A 21,837-nucleotide genomic window follows, 5' to 3' on the forward strand; every position below is an offset into this window, starting at 1 on the left:
TACTTTCTCGCCCGTTCCTTCCTCAGTACTTTCAGTCTCTTTAAGACCTGAAACATGGATAAATCTAACAACTCAATTTCTCTATCCCACTACTTGAGGTGCCTCAAGAGAGAAAATCACAAAACCACAAAGCCATGCCTACTGCCACTACTAGAGATTTGGGTAATTATCAGGCTTGGCCTTGAGTGACTGTACAGAAAAGCATTAACATACTAGACTTGATGCTCTTAAGAGGCTATTTGTGAGACTAGCCCTTACCTAGCCTTTGGGAATTTAGTTTTAAATCCTGATTATATCAATGATAAGGCTGTTTTGTGTGTTTGAGTGAACTCCTGCTATACCAAATTGCCTAGACTGTTTTCACAGATATTGTGATTTATGGTGAACATCTGCTAACTTTTGGCGAGCAGGGAACTCTGGCAATTGTGGCTGGTCATGTGGCAGGTGGTTACCACCCTTATTCTACCACCACTCTGGACCTTGTGTCTTAAATGAGCTTCCTGGGCAGAAACACTGTGTACATGTTCTTGCAAATGTGGGTGGTGCAGGAAGAGTGCCTCCACTCTCGTGCTCCCTCAACGGCTATTCCTAAACTCAGGCCACCTCTCAGATACTCTGCTTTTTATTAGCTTAGGATCGTGACGTAGACTCCTCAGACAGGAAGTCCTAACAACCTCTGGATAATATGCCTTGTAATGCCCACTTACCCAAATATATCTGAATCTACCTCCTTCTTAATTTTCTTTCCTTCTACCCCAGTGAAACTGATGACCCTTTCACATCCAAGGCTAACTCCCCAGCTATGCTCTACACATCCTATTCCTTATACCTCTTGTAAGAACTCTGGTCACAAGTGATTTCCTCTAGTCCTTGCGATTTTCAACTTTTCCTTCTCTACTGACTCTACTATTCAGTACGCAAATATATTTAACTCCTCCAATCTTAAAAAAACAACGTTGCTGTGGCTCTGGCGTAGGCTGGTGGCTACAGCTCTAATTAGACCCCTAGCTTGGGAACCTCCATATGCCGCGGGAGCGGCCCTAGAAAAGGCAAAAAGACAAAAAAAAAAAAAAAGGTTGGAGTTTCCGTCGTGACACAGGAAACTAATCCAACTAGGAACCATGAGGTTTTGGGTTCGATCCCTGGCCTCGATCAGTGGATTAAAGGACCTGGCGCTGCCATGAGCTGTTGTGTAGGTTGCAGACACAGTTCGGATCTGGCATTGCTATGGCTGTGGTGTAGGCAGGCAGCAACAGCTTTGATTAGACCCCTAGCCTGAGAGCCTCCATATACCTCGGGCACAGCCCTAAAAGGTCAAAAGACAAAAAAAAAAAAAAAAAATTCATTAACCTTTAACTACAGATAATTGTTACAATGTTTTTTATACCTTCTTATCCTAAAGTATAGGAATAATATATACATATTCTCCTTCCAACTTCTTCCTCAATAAACTGAATCTGACTTCTGTCCACATGACACTACTGAAGCCATTTATTTTCTTTTTCATTTAGGTAATTTCATAAACCTAGTTGTTGAGAAGAAATGTTTATCAATATGTATAGATATGTCAAGGTTTCCTTATACAAATTCCTGTCTCCCAACATAGCAAGCTTCCTCTTTAAAGTTTTAAAAGAGAAACCTCAAATACCATATCCCCGTTGCCAAAGGATTCAGTATTTTAACTGGTTTTTAACTTTAAAAACCCAGTGGGAACAGCTTTAAGTAATGTATTAAGTTTAACATTGAAAGATTATAGTATGAACAATTCTCTAATGATTTCCAAATCCAGTTTCAAGCATGGATCTCTCTTCTGAGTTCTCTGCCACCTTATCTCAGTGCCACTCTGTGTATCTCTCACTATACCACTATTCCTCCAGAACACCTCCAGTTTGATGTCTCAGGGATTTCAAACTCAAAATGCATACAACTCAGCAAGCTTTTGGCTGTTCATCCTTTAGCAACCTACCAATAGATTGAGAGACTCTTTGAATACATACATACATATATATGTATGTATGTATGTGTGTGTGTGTGTGTGTGTATATATATATATATATATATATATATATATATTTTTTTTTTTTTTTTGCTTTTTAAGGCCGCACCCGTGGCATATGGAAGTTCCCAGGCCAGGGGTCCAACTGGAGCTATAGCTGCTGGCCTACACCACAGCCACAGCAAAATCAGATCTGAGCCACATCTGTGACATATACCACAGCTCATGGCAAAGCTGGATCCATAACCCACTGAGTTAAGCCAGGGATGGAACCCCCAACTTCATGGTTCCTAGTTGGATTTGTTTCCGCTGCACCACGATTCGAACTCCTAGAAGCATATATCTTTGGATCCATAAATGTTCAACCATGATAAACAAGGCTCAAAGTAGAAGAAAACAAAGATACCTAATTATATCTGTTTAAGAAACCTCAGATGAGTGGGAGGGGGTTGAGAAAAAAGAAAGAAGAAGGAAAGAAAGAAGAAAGACAGAGAAGAAATGAAAATAAGAGGAAAAAAAAAGAAAGACAGACAGACAAAAGCAGAAAGAATGAGAAAATCTATTATTTAAGCCCTGGAAAGAGCTGTAGGCAATTTTCTCACTTTCCCTGAGTGTGAACCTGGGCCAAATAAAGAAAAGAAGATATAGAGACATCTTTCCCTTCCGCAAAGAAGCAGACATGCTATTCAAACCTTAAAAGAATCAAAAGAAACAAATTAGGTCAATCTCCTGGCACTATTATGGCTTTTTCATGGGAAAAATTGCTGCAAATGGATTTCTAGTTCACATTAAAACATTTCAAATTTATATTTTCTTTTCTGGTACTAATGATAGACATCAAATATATGTTTTAAGACTCAGGATGAATAAGTTTTATTTTTGTTTTCCATTTTTCCCCACTTAAAAAAAATTAATGTATAATTCAGGTACCATAAAAATTCACTTTTATAGTATACAATTCAATATTTTTCATATAGTCACAAGATTGCACAGCCCTCATAAATATCTAATTACAGAACGAAACCTTACACCCATTGATGTCATTCCTTTTATTCACGACTCCCAACCATTGGCAATGATGGATTTACTTTCTGTTTCTTTGAATTCACCTATTTTAGGCATTTTGTGTAAATGGAATCATAGAAAATGTACCTGTTTCTAATTTTATAATATTTTCAAGGTCCATCTGAGAGTATGCATTAGTATTTCATTTTTATGCAATGTATTCCTTTTAATGGCTGAGGAATATTCTGCTTCATTGGCTATACATTCCTATTTAACCATTCACCAGTTGATGGACATTTGGGCTGTTTCCACTTTTTGGCTATTATGAATAATGCAGCTGTACATATTGTTTACAGGCTGTACATGTAAAACATTCATGTACATGTTTTTAATGAGAACATATGTTCCATATGTCTTGAGAATATAGCTTGGAGTGGAACTGCTGGGTCATATGGTAATTCTATGTTTCACTTTTTGAGAAATTGCCATCCCACAGTGGCTCCACTTCCATTCTATGAGCGGTGTGTAAGAGTTTCCATTTCTCCATATCCTCACCAGTATTTGCTATTGACCATTTTCTGGATAATAGCCATCCTGGTGTGTGTGAAGAGGTAATCTCATTGTGCTTTTGATTTGCACTTCCCTAGTGTCTAATGATGTTGAGCATCTTTTCATGTGCTTTCACTGGTAATCTGTATACTGTCTTTAGAGAAATGTCTGTTCAAATCCTTTATCTGTTTTTCTTTTTTTTTTATTTTATGGCCATACTCATGGTACATGGAGTTCCCAAGCCAGGGATTGAATCTGACCCACAGCTGTAACCTATGGCACAGTTGTGGCAATGCTGGATCCTCTAACTCACTGTGCCCGCCTAGGGATCACACCCATGTCTTCACAGTGACTCAAACTGCCGCAGTCAGATTCTTAACCCACTGCACCATGACAGGAACTCCATTTTGTCTTTTTTTTTTTTTTTTTTTTAGGGCTGCAACTGTGGCATAAGGAGGTTTCCAGGCTAGGGGTTGAATCAGAGCTACAGCTATTGGCCAGCACACCAGATCCGAGATGCGTCTGCGATCTACACCACAGTTCATGGCAACACTGGCTCTTAACCCACTGAGCGAGGCTAAGGATCGAACCTGTGCCCTCATGGATGCGAGTCAGATTTGTTTTTGCTGAGCCATGACAGGAACTCCTGTCTATTTTTAAATTGAGTTGTCTTTTTGTTACTGAGTTGTATGAATTCTTTAATATGTGAGAGATGAGTCCCTAATCTGATATGATTTGCAAATGTTTTCTCTCATTTTGTATGTTGTCTTTTCACTTTCTTTTTTTCTTATTTTTTCACCTTCTGAATGGTGCCCTTTGAAGTAATACATTTTTAATTTATTAGTTTTTATTAGTTTTTTATTTATTAGTTTTATTTATTATTATTTATTATTAGTTTTATTTATTAGTTTTTCTTCAGGTGCTTGTGTGTTTGGTGTATTATCTAAGAAAACACTGCCTTATCCAAGGTCACAAAGATTTATACCTGGGTTTTCTTCTGAGAGTTTCATAGTTTAGCTATTACATTTGGGTCTTTAATCCATTTGGGGTTATTTTGGATATGGTATGAGGTAGAGGTACAAATTCATTCCTCGGCATGTGGCTATTCAGTTGTTCCATGACCATTTGCTGAAAAGAATTCTTTTCCTACTGCATGGTCTCGGCACCTGTGTTGAAAGTGAACAGCCCATAAACGTATGGGTTTAGGAGTTCTCGTTGTGGCTCAGCGGAAAGAAGTCCGACTAGTACCCATGAGGATGCAGGTTCAATCCCTGGCCTTGCTCGGTGGGTCAGGGATCCAGCACTGCTGTGAGCTGTGGTGTAGGTTGCAGACACGGCTCGGATCCCATGTTTCTGTGGCTGTGGTGTAGGCCAGCAGCTGTAGCTCTAATTTGACCCCTAGCCAGGGAACTTTCATATGAGGCAGGTAGGGCCCTAAAAAGCAAAAACCAAACAAAATCAAACCATATAGGTTTAATTCTGGACGCTCAATTTTATTACATTTGTGAATATGTCTGTATGTCTGTACCACACAGACTTGATTATGGTTGCTTTGAAGTAAGTTTTGAAATTGAGAAGTGTGAGTCTACCAAGTTTATTCTTTTTTTGGGGGGGTGGGGGTGGGGAGGGACAGAAGCACAGGTAACAACCTGGACTTGCAACTGATGTCTCAAGTGGGAGTGAGATGAGGTGGGGGGGAGTCTTAACAGACTGAGCCACTAACCTGTGAGTCTGTGTTAACCATGGTTGGTGTCACAACGGAATTGAATTTTAGGACACCCAGCTATTGTCTGAGAATTGCTTGGTGTGAAAAACCCACACATCTAATCTAGTGTCAGCAGTATTATGAGTGTGACTAAAGGAGGAACACTAGAAGGCTTTTTTCTAGAGAAGTCTTACACTTTTGTTATAATGATTCCTAAGTATTTTATTCTTTTTGAAGCTACTGCAATTGGAATTGTTTTCTTACTTTCATTTCCTGATTGTTCATTGCTAGCATCCAGAAATACAACTGATTTTTGTATACTGATCTTGTCTTCTACAACCTTGCTGAACTCACTAATAAGCTCTAATAGTTTTTTTGTGTGTCTCTTTGTGTTAATATCTTGGGATTTCCTATATATAATATGTTTTCTGTAAATAGTTTTACTTCTTTCCCAATCTGGATACTTTTTATTTCTTTTTCTGGCCTGACCTGGCTAGAACCTCCATAATAATGCTATTAGAAAGGACAAGAGTGGACATCCTTATCTTGTTTCTGATTTGGGGGGAAGCATCTAGTCTTTCATTGATACATATCCACTAGCTGGCAATCTTTCAGATTTTTTTTATCAGGTTCAGAAAGTTCCCTTCTATCTTCGTTTGTTGACTACTTTTATCATGAAAGTGTGTTGAATATGTCAAATGCCTTTTCCGCATCTACTGAGGTCATTTTTGTCCTTCACTCTGCCAATATGATATATTACATTGGTCATGTGCTTTTTGTCCCTTATTCTTCTAATATGATATATTATATTGGGCCGTTTTCGTGTATTGAAATAACAATGCATTCCTTGCAAGGTAATGTTTCTAGCACAACTTTTATGAAAATTAAAAGTACCAATCAACCCAGTGCTGACATCTTTGTCCAATCTCTCATCTATGCATAATTTTATATAAAATGATGAAATTATCACACACTGTTTGATAGGCCATATCATTTGCTCTTTGCTAAAAATCAAATGATAAATTGTAAATGGCTACATGGTATATACAAAGATACACCGTAACATAATCACTCCTTCTTTGTTAAGACATGAAGGTTGAATCTAATACATCTACTACTAAAAACATATTCTTTCTATTTTTTGGCACAATTACCTATAAACATTGGATTACTGGCTCAAAACTGAGCTTCATGAGTATCACTAAAATGTCACTCAGATAACGTGTTCCATAAATAATTCACATCAGCACTTTTAACCACACTCTTTGGCAATAGCAGGCAACTACCTTAACTTGCTTGTTTTATTTACAGGTTTTTCTATTTGCATTTGTTAAATTATAACTCAGATTCAGTATCTATTCTGGTGTTTTGGGGCAATTTTTGAAATATGCTTTTTTTGATACATGTAGAATTTTTTTTTCTATAAAAATAAGCTCATCTGTTTCTCATAGTTTTATAAACCTGGGACATTTTAGCTATTTTTGTAGTACATGGCAAAATCTTTTTCCTGTTTAGTTTTCAGCCACTTGATTTTATATTTTCACACTTATTTGAGGGACTTTTCTCTTTTTTGGTGTTTATGCTTATAAATTTCTTCTCCAACCTAAGATTAGATGAGTACTCAACTACCATGTTTTAATCAACTTGCTTCATATTTTGTTCAATTTTTCAATCATTTGGAATAAATTTTTATATAATGTGAAACATGGTTCTAGCTTAATTTTGTACCAAATTGTAAGCCACGCCGTGTCTAAACATCACTGACTGAAAAATTTATCCTTTCCTCATTGGTGAGGTTATGCCAACTTTATCATGTACTACATTCATACATTCAGAATCTCTGCACTTCCTATTGTATTCTACTGGTACTAACCAAGAGGAAGAAAATGAAGCACAAGACAGAGATAAATAACATGGATAACCGACCTGAAACATTTACATTTGATGGATATGAAAAAAAACACTGAATAAGTATGGGAATGTATGTTTAAGCTTTGATTATGATTAAGCTTTGCAGTTTTCTCAGATCCCCAAAAGGCTTTAACTTCTTAGTAAGGGAACAGAGGTAGGAGAAAGAGAACAGAGAAGCTGGGTACGAGACCAATGCCCTTCTCAAACTCTGAGTAACCGGTAGTTGGATGCGGCAGTAGTGCAGAACTGTGAAAATTCTACAGGCAAATCATGGAATCATGATTGTTCCTTGATTAAGAGGATTAGGAGAACAATGGGGGAAGAGTGGAAAAAAGGCATTTTAGACACCTTAGGATTTCATCCCACGGACAGAATCATATTAAAATAAATGGACTCTCCTTAACACGAAAGAATGAAAGAGAAATGATAAAGATATCACCATTATCACTAACTGAAACTGATTACAGTTCACTGACTCACTGAGACCAGGGAGCAAATACTGTATGACCTCCCAGAGTTGGCTGTCTTACCTAGTGATGCATAGGAACCTGGGTTCAGGGCACCTGCACCTAACCGCCCACTCCGCACAGACTGCCCAGCAGCATGATGTGCTTTGGCACCAGCAGCTGCATTCACATCAATGTCACTTCGTGAGCGCTGCAGGCTTCCTGGAAGGGAATTGGCTTTGCTGCTGCCTGTGGATACTATGGGAAAAAGTTAAGGTAATCTGTATTATTTTAATCACTGCAAACAGCATGAAAGTTACAAAAAACTTAAACCACCATGAGATAATCCATGATAACAAATTGTCAAAAAGGAAAAAGTAATCAAATGGATGTTAGAAAGTATTTTATAATATTTTAAAATCAGAATGTCTCAGTTTCAATTCTAAATTTTTTGGACTATTTTCTCAATATTTCTCTGCCTCATTTTTCCCTTCCAAAAAATGGGAAAAATAATATAGTTTGTAAATTCACAGGACTGTTTCATAGATGAAAAGATGATATTTATGACTGATTCATGAAAATGAGGCACTGGGCAAGATAAATAGATGCAGCAGTGCTATTTTTTAACTATAAGAATAATGCAAGGAGAACTAGTATGGGAATAGGATTATTCAGAAAATAGTGGAGGTTCTGCCACTCTTTTTTAAAATTATTTTTTTAATGGCTGCACCTGTGGCATATGGAGGTTCCCAGGCCAGGGATTGATCCAAGTCACAGCTTGGCAATGCCCGATACATTACCCACTGTGCTGGGCCAGGGATCAAACCTGCACCTCTGCAGTGATCCCAGCCACTATACTCAGATTCTTAACCCACAGAGCTACAGTGGGGACTCCAGTTCTGCCACTCTCCGGCAATGAAAATTAAGTCATTATATTTCTAGTATTTAGTTTTTCAGTTTTAAAGAGAAGCAGTTTTATAAACTCTATGAGTTATGACCCATTAAAGGCTTTGAAATCAACTCAGTGGGTCATGAAAGCATTTTAAAGAAGTGAAACATAAAGAAAATAAAGTGTGTCACTAGTAAGAGTAAATAAGCATCCTGGAATTTCAGATTATATTGTATATGTATTCCCGTATACAGTATACTACATAGTAGATGTATCTTGTATGTATATAACTGTATACACTACAATGTGTATACTATATGTAGTATATGTGTATGGCATACAAACATAGGTACAGTGTAAATGTGTGGTGATGGGTTATGTAAAATGAATTTCTCATTGTGAGTCACATTAAAATAGTTTAAAAGTTACTACTTTTAGGAGTTCCCGTCGTGGCGCAGTGGTTAACGAATCCGACTAGGAACCATGAGGTTGCGGGTTCCGTCCCTGCCCTTGCTCAGTGGGTTAAAGATCCGGCGTTGCCGTGAGCTGTGGTGTAGGTTGCAGACACGGCTCGGATCCTGTGTTGCTGTGGCTCTGGCATAGGCCGGTGGCTATGGCTCCGATTCAACCCCTAGCCTGGGAAACCTCCACATGCCGCAGGGGCGGCCCAAGAAATAGCAAAAAGACAAAAAAAAAAAAGTTACTACTTTTAACTGTTTAGCTTTTTAAAATGTCTTAATGTGCTTTTAGAACATTTAAAGTGTAACTTTTAAGTGTTGTGATCTTTTAAACTCTTGATGTGACTCACTGTGAGAATATCTTTTTACATTGTAACTTTTACTTTATTTAGTAAACAATATGCATGATAACTCTTACTTAAAAAGGCAATTTACCTCTTCCAGCCACAGTTGATGGGTTTGCTGTGGACCATTTGGAAGAAAAAGGGCGACTGCAAGGTAAAAAAAAATACTTTTAGTAAGAAGATTTAATTTACTACTTCTCTGACAACAATTAATGAAATACTATCGAGTTTTCTGAAGGGTTGAGAAGTACCTCTGATTTCAATTTTCCTTTTACAAATTACTTAGAACTGCTTTTTTTCGTCTTTTCTAGGGCTGCACCCGTGGCATATGGAGGTTCCCACGCTATGGGTCCAATCGGAGCTGTAGCCACCGGCCTATGCCAGAGCCACAGCAACGCGGGATCCGAGCAGCGTCTGCGACCTACACCACAGCTCACGGCAACGCCAGATCCTTAACCCACTGGGCAAGGCCAGGGATTGAACCCGCAACCTCATGGTTCCTAGTTGGATTCAGTAACCACTGTGCCACAATGGGAACTCCCAGTTTAGAACTGTTGTTGTCACATACAAATGGTATCTAAATTAGATGTGAAGCAAAAGTGAAATAACTAGCATTGAATAAAGACGGTAAGTTCTACAGAAATAGGAATTAGGTTGCTGTTGTCCACTATGGTCCTCAGCATACATGACATTATTTTACACTCACCATAGGGAACTCAATACTTAATAATGGCATTCTCCAACACTTGTTTCCTGAGATATTTTACTTAGGAGAGAGAGGTAGTATTATCACTAGCACACATGGAATTCCGTTTAACAAAATGCCTAAGTCAAAATGGTTATGACCACTGGCAACTCACGCAGTTACCTTACAGGTAGAACACCATCCACAGTGCTGTAGCGTTAACTGTCTGGGGCAACAGAAACAAAGCTAAGGACTACTGCTGAGGATAATATGTATGTTTAGAAAGCAAAACAGCTATAATCATCTCAAAGAATCCAACATCTTCTTTAGTATCTTTGATTATTTATCTTTAATTCCAATGATACTCTGTAGCAACCACAAACAAATAATATATCTAAATATATACACTTAAGGATCTGGAAAGTATGTGTATAAATTTTAAAAGTGGGAAGAAAGGTTTATATTAGGCTATTAAAATATACTCTGTAAATTAATATTATCAAATGATAAATTTGGTAGTTGGTTATTAAACTCAGTATTATATTATTTTTATACTTGTCTCCTAAAATTGTTAACTCTAATAGGTTAAGGCAGATCACTTCAAGTTCAAAGATTTTAAAGCTGTTTGTTTAAAGATGTTATACTAGCACAAGATAAAATATCTTGATTAGATTCTTGCTACTTAAAGTGTGGTCCATGGATAAAAAGCACTGACATTACCCAGGAGTGTATAAAAAATGGGAAATCTTAGGTCCCATCCCAGATCTACTAAATCAGATTCTGAATGTTAACAAGATCTTCAGATGATCCATATACATTTTAAAGTGTGAGAATAGTAAATAAAAGTAAAGGGTAAAAGAGCAAAAAACTCCTTTGAGGCAAAGGATTTATCACAAATTTAGAGAATTATTCCCACAATAATTATTTTTTGAAATCATATCATATATGCTTTTACTCTGAAAACTTATAATCCACTCAACTTTATTTGGTACAGTACTCACAATATTCTTGTGAGTGCTTCCTTGAATTTTGCACCCTAGCTGCCTCCCTTGCCCACCCTGGTCCCAGTCCTGCAGCAGAGAGCTTCCAAGTCAACCAGCAATCTCTGCGGGGTAAAGGTCCTAAAAAGATAGGAATTACAGAGAGGGGAAATCTGTAATCTGAAATTTTCCTTAGGGAAATCTACAGATACTTTTGGGCACTGCTAGGGAGCAGAGAAAGCATTGGAGATCTTAGCAATCTCATGTGGTTAGAGAGACAGAAAATAGGGGCAAGGCTGCCAAGGCAGCAAGGCTTTGAGGTAGCCAACATAATGATAGGAGTGGAGTTATAGAGAAGTGAGTCATATAATTTTGCCCCTTTGAGGGATTTGCTGAAATCCTATGCTGTGAAAGAGGTAAGGAAAGAAGGCAGTGCAATTTTTACCGGTCACACAGTGCTGTGTAAGAGCTGTAAGATGACTTCTGAATCTGTTACAACTCCTCTGCTACAATGCCCTAGAAGTGGGACATTTACATTATGGACTATTTTCGGGGTATTAGGAAAAGTATATAAATTAGTGCTTCCCAATTTTTTTCACAGACATGAACATACAGAAACAAAAATTTGAATCACTGAACTCTTCATGTAAAGAGAAGTATGTAATTCAACCCTTGAGAAAACAGCAGAAAATAAGCACATTCAGGCATCATTCTTTCATGGCTTTAAGTGAAAACGATGAGATATGCAACCATCCGACTTAAGGAACTCTGGGGAGCTAGAGAGAGGAAGAAATCAACAATCATTCGTATGACCTTACTTGAGACTTTCCTGTGAGCTAGATGAGGACCTGTCTGATTGTGGAAGAGATGCTACACTGCCAGAACTCTTTAAGTAGGTCTGAAGACTCTTCTGATAAGAGGGCTCAAGGGAATTATACAATGTTTCAGCTTCACCAGGAAAGTGGTTTCTAAGACCCATATATGTCCTGAAAAACAAATGAACAAACAACAAAATAAAAAAAAAAATCTTAAAGTAATAACTTTGCATGATTAGACATTAATTGTAAAATGTGTACATTCAAGAGGTCTGAATTTAAAGGCCACACATTTTTGGGGAGGAGGAGCCGGGTTTGGCCGTACCTGCAGCATGCAGAATTTCCTGGGCCAGGGACCAAACGCATGTCACAGCAGTGACCTGAGCCATGGCAGTAATGATGCCAGATCCTTAACCCACTTAGCCACAAGGGAACTCTTCCAACTGGTTTTTAATATACCCACAATATACCAAAGGAATATTTTCTAAATTTGACAAGTTTTGTTAGAAGAATGGCAGGCTTTTGAGAAAAACAGATCTCAGTTCAAAACCTGACCATAATCCTTACTGTGTGCCCTTGAATAAACTCCCAAATCTCCAAACTTCAGTTGCCAATCTAAAGAGATAGCATCTTTGTGGAAGCATTTTAAGGATTAGAAAAAAACGTATACCAACTGCCCCACGCAGTACCAGGTACATAACACATGCTCAATAAATTAGTTATTTTTATTCACAACAAAAGTGGATATGTTATGATGGAACAGAAATACTGATGAATATGTAAATGAAAAATGTGAAATTAATCATTAAGACATCCAGGACAGATTTGATAGAGAAAAATCAATCTCAGTTGTAGTAAGAGCTAGTGAGGGAGTTCCTGTTGTGGCTGAGTAGGTTACGAACCCAACTAGCATCCATGAGGATGTGGGTTTGGTCCCTGGCCTCACTCACAGGTTTAAGGATTTGGCATTGCTGAGAGCTGTGGTATAGGTCGCAGATGCAGCTTGGATCCCACATTGCTGTGGCTGTGGCATAGGGTGGCAGATGAAGCTCCAATTTGACTCCTCGCCTGGGAACCTCCATGTGCTGCAAGAGAGGCACTAAAAAGCAAAAAACAAAAACAAAAACAAAAAAAGCTAATCAAATGGAATACTTAGAACACTTCTGATATTTTCATTCTTCCAATATAAATCTTGTCAAAGAAAAGACCAAAACATGGTCTTTTAAAATGTCATAAAGAGGAGTTTCTGTCATGGCTCAGTGGTTAATGAATCCGACTAGGAACCATGAGGTTGTGGGTTCCATCCTTGGCCTCGCTCAGTGGGTTAAAGATCCGACTTGCTGTGAGTTGTGGTATAGGTCTAAGACACGGCTTGGATCCTATGTTGCTGTGGCTCTGGCATAGGCCAGCAGCTACAGCTCCAATTAGACCCCTAGCCTGGGAAGCTCCATATACCGTGGGTATGGCCCTAGAAAAGGCAAAAAGACAAAAAAAAAAAAGTCATAAAGACGCATTACAGACTTACTTTCTTGCCTCCACTCTGGCCTCAGCATCTGCATCATGAATTCCCTTTTTAATAGTTTCAACCAAGACAGCTGCATGCCTATAAAATAAAACATCTTTAGATTCACATGCAAAAGGTATTTTACCACAAATGATACTGCCTCTATGTTACTCATCAATCACAAAGGGGCAGGGGAGATAAAAAGATAATTAGTATACAATAATAAACCTAAGATCACAAAAGATTTCCTAATAACCCATCTCATACATTTCATTCATGTATGCTTCCTTCTGACAAGTCGAAAACTATAAAACTGAATATAATTTTTTTTTTTTGTCTTTTTGCTATTTCTTGGGCCGCTCCCGAGGCATATGGAGATTCCCAGGCTAGGGGTTGAATCGGAGCTGTTGACGCCGGCCTACGCCAGAGCCACAGCAACGCAGGATCCGAGCCGCGTCTGCAACCCACACCACAGCTCACGGCAACGCCGGCTCGTCAACCCACTGAGCAAGGGCAGGGAGCGAACCCGAAACCTCATGGTTCCTAGTCGGATTCGTTAACCACTGCACTACGACGGGAACTCCTGAACATAATTATTTTTAAACAGAGTCCAGATATATAGTACTCAAAGTTAAAATTTTTCATGAATTAAAAAAAGCCTTTTGTGTAGTTCCTCACTAACCTATCATTGTAGAAAATGATTTGCTGATAGTATGATCAGTTATGATCTAACCAACTGAATAGTACCTGCCAAAAAAGAACTTAAGGAAACCTTGGAATTATATCATGCCTGCATTAAACAATGAATTGTTTTTAAAAAATAGGTTATGAATAGATTTAGTGATTTCCATGAAAATGAAAATTAGCAACATGTTCAATATAAAGGCATATATACCTCAAGCTTCAAACTTGAAATTAATGACAAATACAGTCATGCAAACAGCCACTGAGACAACAGCTAACCACAATTGTCTCTTGCTCACCTCAGAGCATCATTAGACACTGCCCAGTACATACCTGACCAATGATACGTGATAGGCGGTGTGGAAAAACTTTCCAATTAATCTCTTTTTTTAAAATCTCTTTCCTCTGAAAGGAAGTGCCTTTCTTCTATCTTAAACCATTCATTACTTAATTACACTCTAAGAAACCTATCTTATGTGACTAGAGATACATTTTAAAATTTTTACTCAATTTAACCTGGAATATTTTATATAACCCATTTCACCTAAGAGACCCTCAATTACCCCATAGATAAGAAAATCACAGCTTTAATGAATAAGAGGAGCACCACAGCTTTAAAGGAAAACCAGTACAAACAGCTTTTAAAGCAAAATGAGAAATAATGCTAAACTAATACCATCAATTTCTAAGGAACTGATGACAATGGGAGGGAGAGTGATGGGGAGAGGAAGAGTCGATACCTTTCCAATGAGTGAGTCTGCCACTCCTGTAACAATAAATCTAAAAATTCAAATGAACGCCTGCAAAAGAAAAGATAATTATAACTTAACATTATATTAAGTTATATTAATCTATAACTAAATGTTAATTAATTAACACTTTCTTCCATAACATTGCACTTTGCTCCCTGAATAAGAAATCTTTTTAGATGTCTTTACTACCAAATACTTATTTTAGGTCTCCAACTTTTTTTTTTTTTTGCTTTTTAGGGTCACACCCACAGCATATGGAGTGGCTTCCCAGGCTAGGGGTTGAATTGGAGCTACAGCTGCCGGCCTACACCATAGCCACAGCAACATAGAACCCAGGCCACGTGGGTAACCTACACCACAGTTCACAGCAATGCCAGATCCTTAACTCAGTGAGTGAGGCCAGGGATCAAACCCCCCAACCTCATGGTTACTAGTCGGATTCATTTCCACTGCACCACAATGGGAATCCAAGGCTCCAACCATTCCTATGCTTAATAGTTCAACAAGACCTTAAGAGTTTCACATAGTTTTAACCTAAAATGTCAAATTTAAAATTTAACTTAATTCAAAAGATACTTATCAAACATACTATGCACTAGAAACTGAAGATATATGATGGTGACCAGGAACATTTTCTTCTATCTCTGCATTTGTTTCCTAAATATATGATTCTTCAGCAGATATTTGCATGTTTTCTCCTAAGCCTTCTCAAATTCTTCAATTATCTCATGCTTGAGCTTCTCTTCTTTTCTGGCATCTGATGACACAGCTCTGTCCTTTTTTTTCTTCCTTTATTAACACTTTTCCTCCACCTACCCTTAAATATGTGCCTACCTGGTTGCAGATTTCAGCCCACTTCCCATTTACAGTCTCTCCTTGGGCAGTATCACCTGTGCCCTTAGCGCTGCCCATCAGCTGTACTTCTCACATCTAGTTCTTTATCTCTAGCACTAGTTCCTCAATTCAGTGCCAAAGTGTCAAGCAGCTCACAGTCATCTCTACACAGGCAGTAAATGTTAACTCAAATACTACATACAAAAGAACAAATTACTCCTTACCCTCTCAAATCTAGTCTTGCAGCCCGTATAATACAAATCACAAAACGAGAAATATGAAGGTTAAATTAACCTGTCCAAAGCGATAAAGTTGGGATTTAAACCTGCTGGCATTCTGACTCCAGACATCACAGCCCAAAGCACCTGACATCACCTCCCTCATCCATACCCAACTATCAAGTTTCATTTCTATACCTGAAATCTCTTGGATTTACTAAATAAAATCTCCTTCAACCAATTGTCATAAATACAGCTCTAGTTCAGACCCTTCCTCTTTGTTTTTTGAAACAGAAATTCCTGCTGCCCATCTCTGTAACTTGCATTTTATTTTATTTTTTTCCCGCTATATAGCACAGACCCTTCCTCTCTTACATGAGTTGTAAAAAGTCCTACTTAATTAGACCAAAGCTTCTCATTGTTTTTTTAATCACTGCTCATATAGCTGGAATAAAAACTAGGATGGATGACATTACCTCCTCATCAAAAATCGCTAATAGAACAATGGCAAAGTGTCTCTTCCTGACATTCAAAGCCCTCTATACTGTGACTTCAAGCTATCTCCCCAGCCAATCAGCCTTGTTTCCTACTGAGCCTCCCACTTATCATGTGCTCTGGCCTTGGGGGCTGCCCAATGGCCTGGCAGAAAGCAACATAGCTTTCCACCTCTGCTCAGGTTTTATCCCATTCTCTTTCCAGAGAGGTACTGACTCATTCTCTGACTTCCTCTTCTCTGTCACATTCCTATTTCTCCAATTACCATTTTGTTCAATGCAAGACAGAGATTGGTAAACGTTTTCTGTAAAGGGGTGGGTAGGTAAATGTTTTAGGCTTTGTGAACTACACAGTCTCTATTTCATATTTTCCTTCTTTCCCCCTTTTCAACCACCCTTCAAAATGTAAGAAACAGTCTTAACTTGTGTGCTATAATAAAACTAGATTGCTGGGCAGATTTGACCAGTGGGCTGTTGTTGTCTGCTGACCCCTAACATAAGAGAGAAGTAACTAAACAACTGTCACCCAAACTCCAAATCACTTACAGATAATAATGATATCTTATTCAGCTTCTTCTTAACATTAAGTACTTTAATAAACATATTTATCAAATAAACAAGAGAAAAAGTTCTTTACAATTTTCTTAAACATCCAATGCACAAATCCTGTTTTTGCTATCTTTATGAATGATGGCAATAGTGGTGCTATTAAAGACTGTAGAAATCATAAGGAGAGAGATACTGACTGATTGACCTGTTATGGCTGTATACTCTATGCCAAACATTATGTTCAGTTCTACTAGTATGCATCTCATTTAATCCTCACCTCTTTTTGGGGTCCACATCATCAGCCCTACAAACATATGTAGACACTGAGGTTCAGGGCAGTTAACTGCCTGAGACAGGACAGTCAATGGTTGCAGTTGGAGGACTCTAAGGGAGGCCCTACTCTGGACTCTATACTCTCTGAAAACCAAACAACTAGTGCCCCAAATAAACCAAACCTTAACAGGATAAGACCCAGAAACATGGGTGGTCACAATGATTGTTTTGTTCCCTTTTCTCCTATATGACATGATATAACATTTTTAAATAAGGTTTTTAGGAAGGAAAAAATTGATGACAACTAATTTTGGTACACAACTAAGAATTAAACATAATGTAAGAATAAAGCTACACAAAGAATAGTTTCTCCTAAAACTTACCTCCTTACAGGAACTGATTTTGATGTGCAATTGCTTGTTATTAAAGGTATAAGTCTGGGTACATGAGTATGCTGAAAAAGACATTTTAGAAAAGGTTGAAAAATCCTGTGTACTTCACACAATCCTTTTTGCCATTCACCTTACATTCAAGTATTTCGTTACATTAGAACAGGACAAAAGTACCATAAAATCAGATTCTGAAAGAAATTTAGAGCAGTCAAAATATTTTCCCAAATTAAAGTTAACAGTAATGACATAATTTCAGAAGGACAGAAATGCTTAAAATATTAAATAATAAAAAAGAGTTAATTATAATAGCAGAGAACTATTAGGATAGTGTACTCTGGGGAGAGGGAGCACCAAGAATGACCCGGCATGTATTTGTCCTTTTTTTTTTTTTTTTGTCTTTTTGCCTTTTCCAGGCCTGCACCTGCGGCATATGGAGGTTCCCAGGCTAGGGGTCGAATCAGAGCTATAGCTGCTGGCCTATGCCACAGCCTCAGCAACATGGGATCCAAGCCGCGTTTGCAACCTACACCAAAGCTCACAGCAATGCTGGATCCTTAACCCACTGAGCAAGGCCAGGGATCGAAACCACAACCTCGTGGTTCCTAGTTGGATTCGTTAACCACTGAGCCACAACGGGAACTCCTGTGTTTGTCTTATTTTCTGAAGTACCATTGCTCTTACTGGTAGAAGACAGTAACTGCTATGTCATCAAAGCAGATTATCAGAATGAATCTATGTAAGTACTGTGAATGTACTTTGAAATGGCGATTTTTTTTTTGTCTTTTGTCTTTTTACGGCTGCACCCACGCCACATGAGGTTACCAGGCTACGGGTCAAATCAGAGCTGTAGCCACTGGCCTATGCCACAGCCACAGCAACAAAGGATCCAAGCCATGTCTGTGACCTATACTACAGCTCACGGCAATGCCGGATCCTTAACCCACTGAGCGAGGCCAGGGATTGAACCCACGTCCTCAGTGATGCTAGTTGGGTTCATTAGCCACTGAGCCATGACGGGAACTCCTGAAATGGTGATTTTAACTGAACTTTCATTCTAGCTGAGCCAAGGTTCTCTAGGATTCAGGTAAAGTTCAGTATATCTAATATTCTGATTTCTATTAGTAATCTTATGTTCTTCAGTGATGCAAACACTAAAAAGTTCATAATAGACATAAGAGTAAAATCGTAACCTAAGCATACACATTTGATGCTTTAAGTCTCCCATGTTTCCTCTTAGCTAATGGTACAGGCTGGGTTACCTAGGAAGCAGGCTCTAAGATGGAGTTTAGCATTGAGGATATTAAGAAGTACTCTTGGGATGAACAGCTGTGGAAGGGAGGAGACAGAGCAGGAGTGCATAGAGGAAGAAATCAATCTGTGATGTGGCCCAAAGATATCCTTGCCCAAAGCCAGTGGGGAGCTCTGGAGCTAAAATGGCCCTTCAGAATAGTGTCAAATTGGCCTTGGATGGCCAAACCTTTACAGTTCGAATCAGTGACTGCATGTGGCCCATAACTAGGAAGACATAAGACCTTGGGAAGGCAGCTCTCTGCAAGCTGAAGCGGTCCTTAAAGAGGCTGGAAGATGAAACTCTGCAAACAGTGCTTCCAGTATTGGGGAAATGAGCCTTTCACTGAAGGAGAATGTGAGGGCACATCAGTGTGTGTATGTGCCACAACTAACTTATCCAAAACCAGAGGGAAAACTTTTTTTAGCTCCAACAGAGGGAACCACTCACAGACTTTAAGTCGTTCAAGATGAGGATAATGAAGCAGAATATTGACCTGTATATTATTTGGCTGTTACCTTTAGCATGGAAGGGCTCTGAGGACCCACTCCTTTGGGGCATCCAGAATAACATTACTTTCCCGAACTTAACTGTGAAGTTAAAGCCACAGGAGGTCTCAACTACCATTCTCCTACTCTTATAACCTGCTCAAAATCCTACTGCTAATTAACTCACATCCAACACAGTGGCAGGGATGGAGTGGCAGTGGCTACACCATACGCAGGGGGAGCTGTACCAAAGGAAAATAAAAAATGACTCTCAGAATTACGGATGACACCTACAACAAAACACTAAGTCAGAACAACTTAGAAGCAGTCACCTGGGAAACAGAATACAGAAAATAATGTAAAACAACAACAAAATACCTGATTTGTATTTTCCGTGAGATGATAGGAGAGCATTCATCAATAATATGAGACAAGCTCATGAAAAAAAGAGCAATTTGAAAACAATATATCAAGAGTAAACAAATCTAAGAATGGCAGAGTTCAGGTAACTGTCAGGTAAGGAGAATTTAAAGGAATTTTTCCTGAGGACACACACATCTAAGACAGGAGACAAAAAATTATTCAAGAAATGATAAATGATAAGCAGAAGCAATAAATAAATGATCCATGAAAATGAGCGTAAATTTAAGGAAACTTATTTTACTCAGAAATCCTATTTTTTTCTTTTTTCTCTTTCTTTGTCTTTTGTCTTTTTAGGGCTGTACCCACGGAATATGGAGGTTCGCAGGCTAGGGGTCAAATTGGTGCTGTAGCTGCCAGCCTATGCCACAGCCACAGCAATGTGGGATCTGAGCAGCATCTGCGATCTATACCAGAGCTCACAGCAATGCTGGATGCTTAAACCACTGAGTGAAGCCAGGGATCAAACCTGCATCCTCATGGATACTAGTCGGGTTTGTTAACCACTGAGTTATGACAGGAAGTCCAAGTCAGAAATCTTAATCTACTGTGTATGGAAAGCACGAATGAAAGATGCCTGCTGTGAGGAAACTTCTGACATAAAGCATCCTAAAACTTATTTGCTTATTTTTTAAAATAAAAGAATCAAATGATATCTCACTTAGGGAAAACAAGTGAGAAAAAGTTAAGAAAACAATTCTGAGTGAAAAGGAAGCAATTCTGAGGGAAAAGAAATGTGAACCTAAAGTCCAGTTATCTTAGTTTTTATATAAGAGCAAAGAAAAGCCATTTCAAAATATGCAAAGATAAATACACATGAAAATTGAGAATATATTAAAACCAAACAAAAACTTAAAATGCAGGTAAAAGTTTACTAATAAACACTGGATAGGAATGAAAGCATAAAAATCCAGTTAACTTCAATTGCTGAAAATGAAAATGTCAGTGCTCAATTTAGTGGTTAAGTGGAAAAACGATGTGAATAAGATAAAATATACACTCTTTAAAAGGTGGGGGGAGTGAAACATAGGTTTTATTCTTAATACCAACAAAGAATAAGGATCTGCTAAGAAAATAATGAAACAGGTGAGAAGGCACAAAGAACAGAAAACAGAAAAGACAGGAAAGAAAAAAATAACTTCTTTTAAGATGGTAGGAGTCAAAAGCTTTTACCATACATAAAGTATTTATACATAAAACAAGAATTGTCAGGAAAACAAAGTTGTTGAAAATAAAAATCAGAATCTGCCAAATAAAGAAGCTTCTAAAAAAAGAAAAGGAGACCATAGGAGTTCCCACTGTGGCACAAGGGCTAAGGATCCAATGTTACCACAGCTGTGGCTCAGATTCAATCCCTGGCTGGGAACTTCCACATGCTGCAGGTGTGGCAAAACAAAACAAAACAAAACAACCTTAAAGAATTTGAATAATATACATACCAAGATAGATTTAGTGGTGAATAAATTAGTACTCCATAAACAAATTCCATATTTTGCAACTACTAAAAGATTACCTACATAGACTATAATGTAGTAGGATATTAACAAACTTCAGGTTATTCACTGAAAAATAAATTGTACAATTAAATTCTATAATCAGAATGTCACAAAATTACAAAATGATGAGAACAAAAGAACCATCTGAAAATGCAAAAAATACCCTTAAGTAATTCAAAGAGAAAGTTGAAATGGAAATTATAAATTATTAATAAATCTGGAGTTCCCATCAAGGTTCAGTGGTAACAAACCCCACTAGGATTTCTTCATAGGCACTGGATTTCACTGCTGGAAAAAACCTTCTGATACAGCAGTATTAGAAAGAAACTTCATTTAATAGGAGTGGACCAACTGATCAAAGAAATTGAAAAGACATTTAAGAAACAGACCCATATATTTATGGAAATTCACTACATGAAAATGGAGGTATTTTAAGAAAAGACTGAACTATTCACTACATGCCACTGGGTCAACTGGTATTTTTTGTATTTGGGGGGAAAATGAAGTTAGATACCCCTTTTTCACAAATAAAAGTAAGATCTAAATCTAAGAAACAAAATTATAAAGGTTTAAAAGATCTGAATATTTTATTATTGTGAAATGGAGAAGGTTGTTTTAACTATAATAAAACTTACAAGGAGTGTTACCTCAATGCAAAACAA

General features: G+C 38.0%; 1 protein-coding gene across 28 annotated transcripts in view; it reads right to left on the bottom strand.

The window, feature by feature from the left end:
• Positions 1 to 21,837, bottom strand: part of CLASP2 (cytoplasmic linker associated protein 2) — a 204,308-nt gene that overhangs the window by 82,195 nt on the left and 100,276 nt on the right. For all 28 annotated transcript variants that reach the window (XM_047769742.1, XM_047769668.1, XM_047769725.1 and 25 more), the window contains 6 exons: positions 17,475 to 17,545; positions 14,712 to 14,771; positions 13,309 to 13,386; positions 11,787 to 11,954; positions 9,395 to 9,450; positions 7,697 to 7,870 (listed from right to left, as the gene is read on the bottom strand). In XM_047769742.1, the coding sequence (XP_047625698.1) occupies positions 7,697 to 7,870; positions 9,395 to 9,450; positions 11,787 to 11,954; positions 13,309 to 13,386; positions 14,712 to 14,771; positions 17,475 to 17,545 (607 nt within the window). The remainder of the gene's footprint in view (positions 1 to 7,696; positions 7,871 to 9,394; positions 9,451 to 11,786; positions 11,955 to 13,308; positions 13,387 to 14,711; positions 14,772 to 17,474; positions 17,546 to 21,837) is intronic.

Source organism: Phacochoerus africanus, chromosome 1 (genome assembly GCF_016906955.1).
Source record: "Phacochoerus africanus isolate WHEZ1 chromosome 1, ROS_Pafr_v1, whole genome shotgun sequence".
Taxonomy (NCBI): Eukaryota; Metazoa; Chordata; class Mammalia; order Artiodactyla; family Suidae; genus Phacochoerus; species Phacochoerus africanus.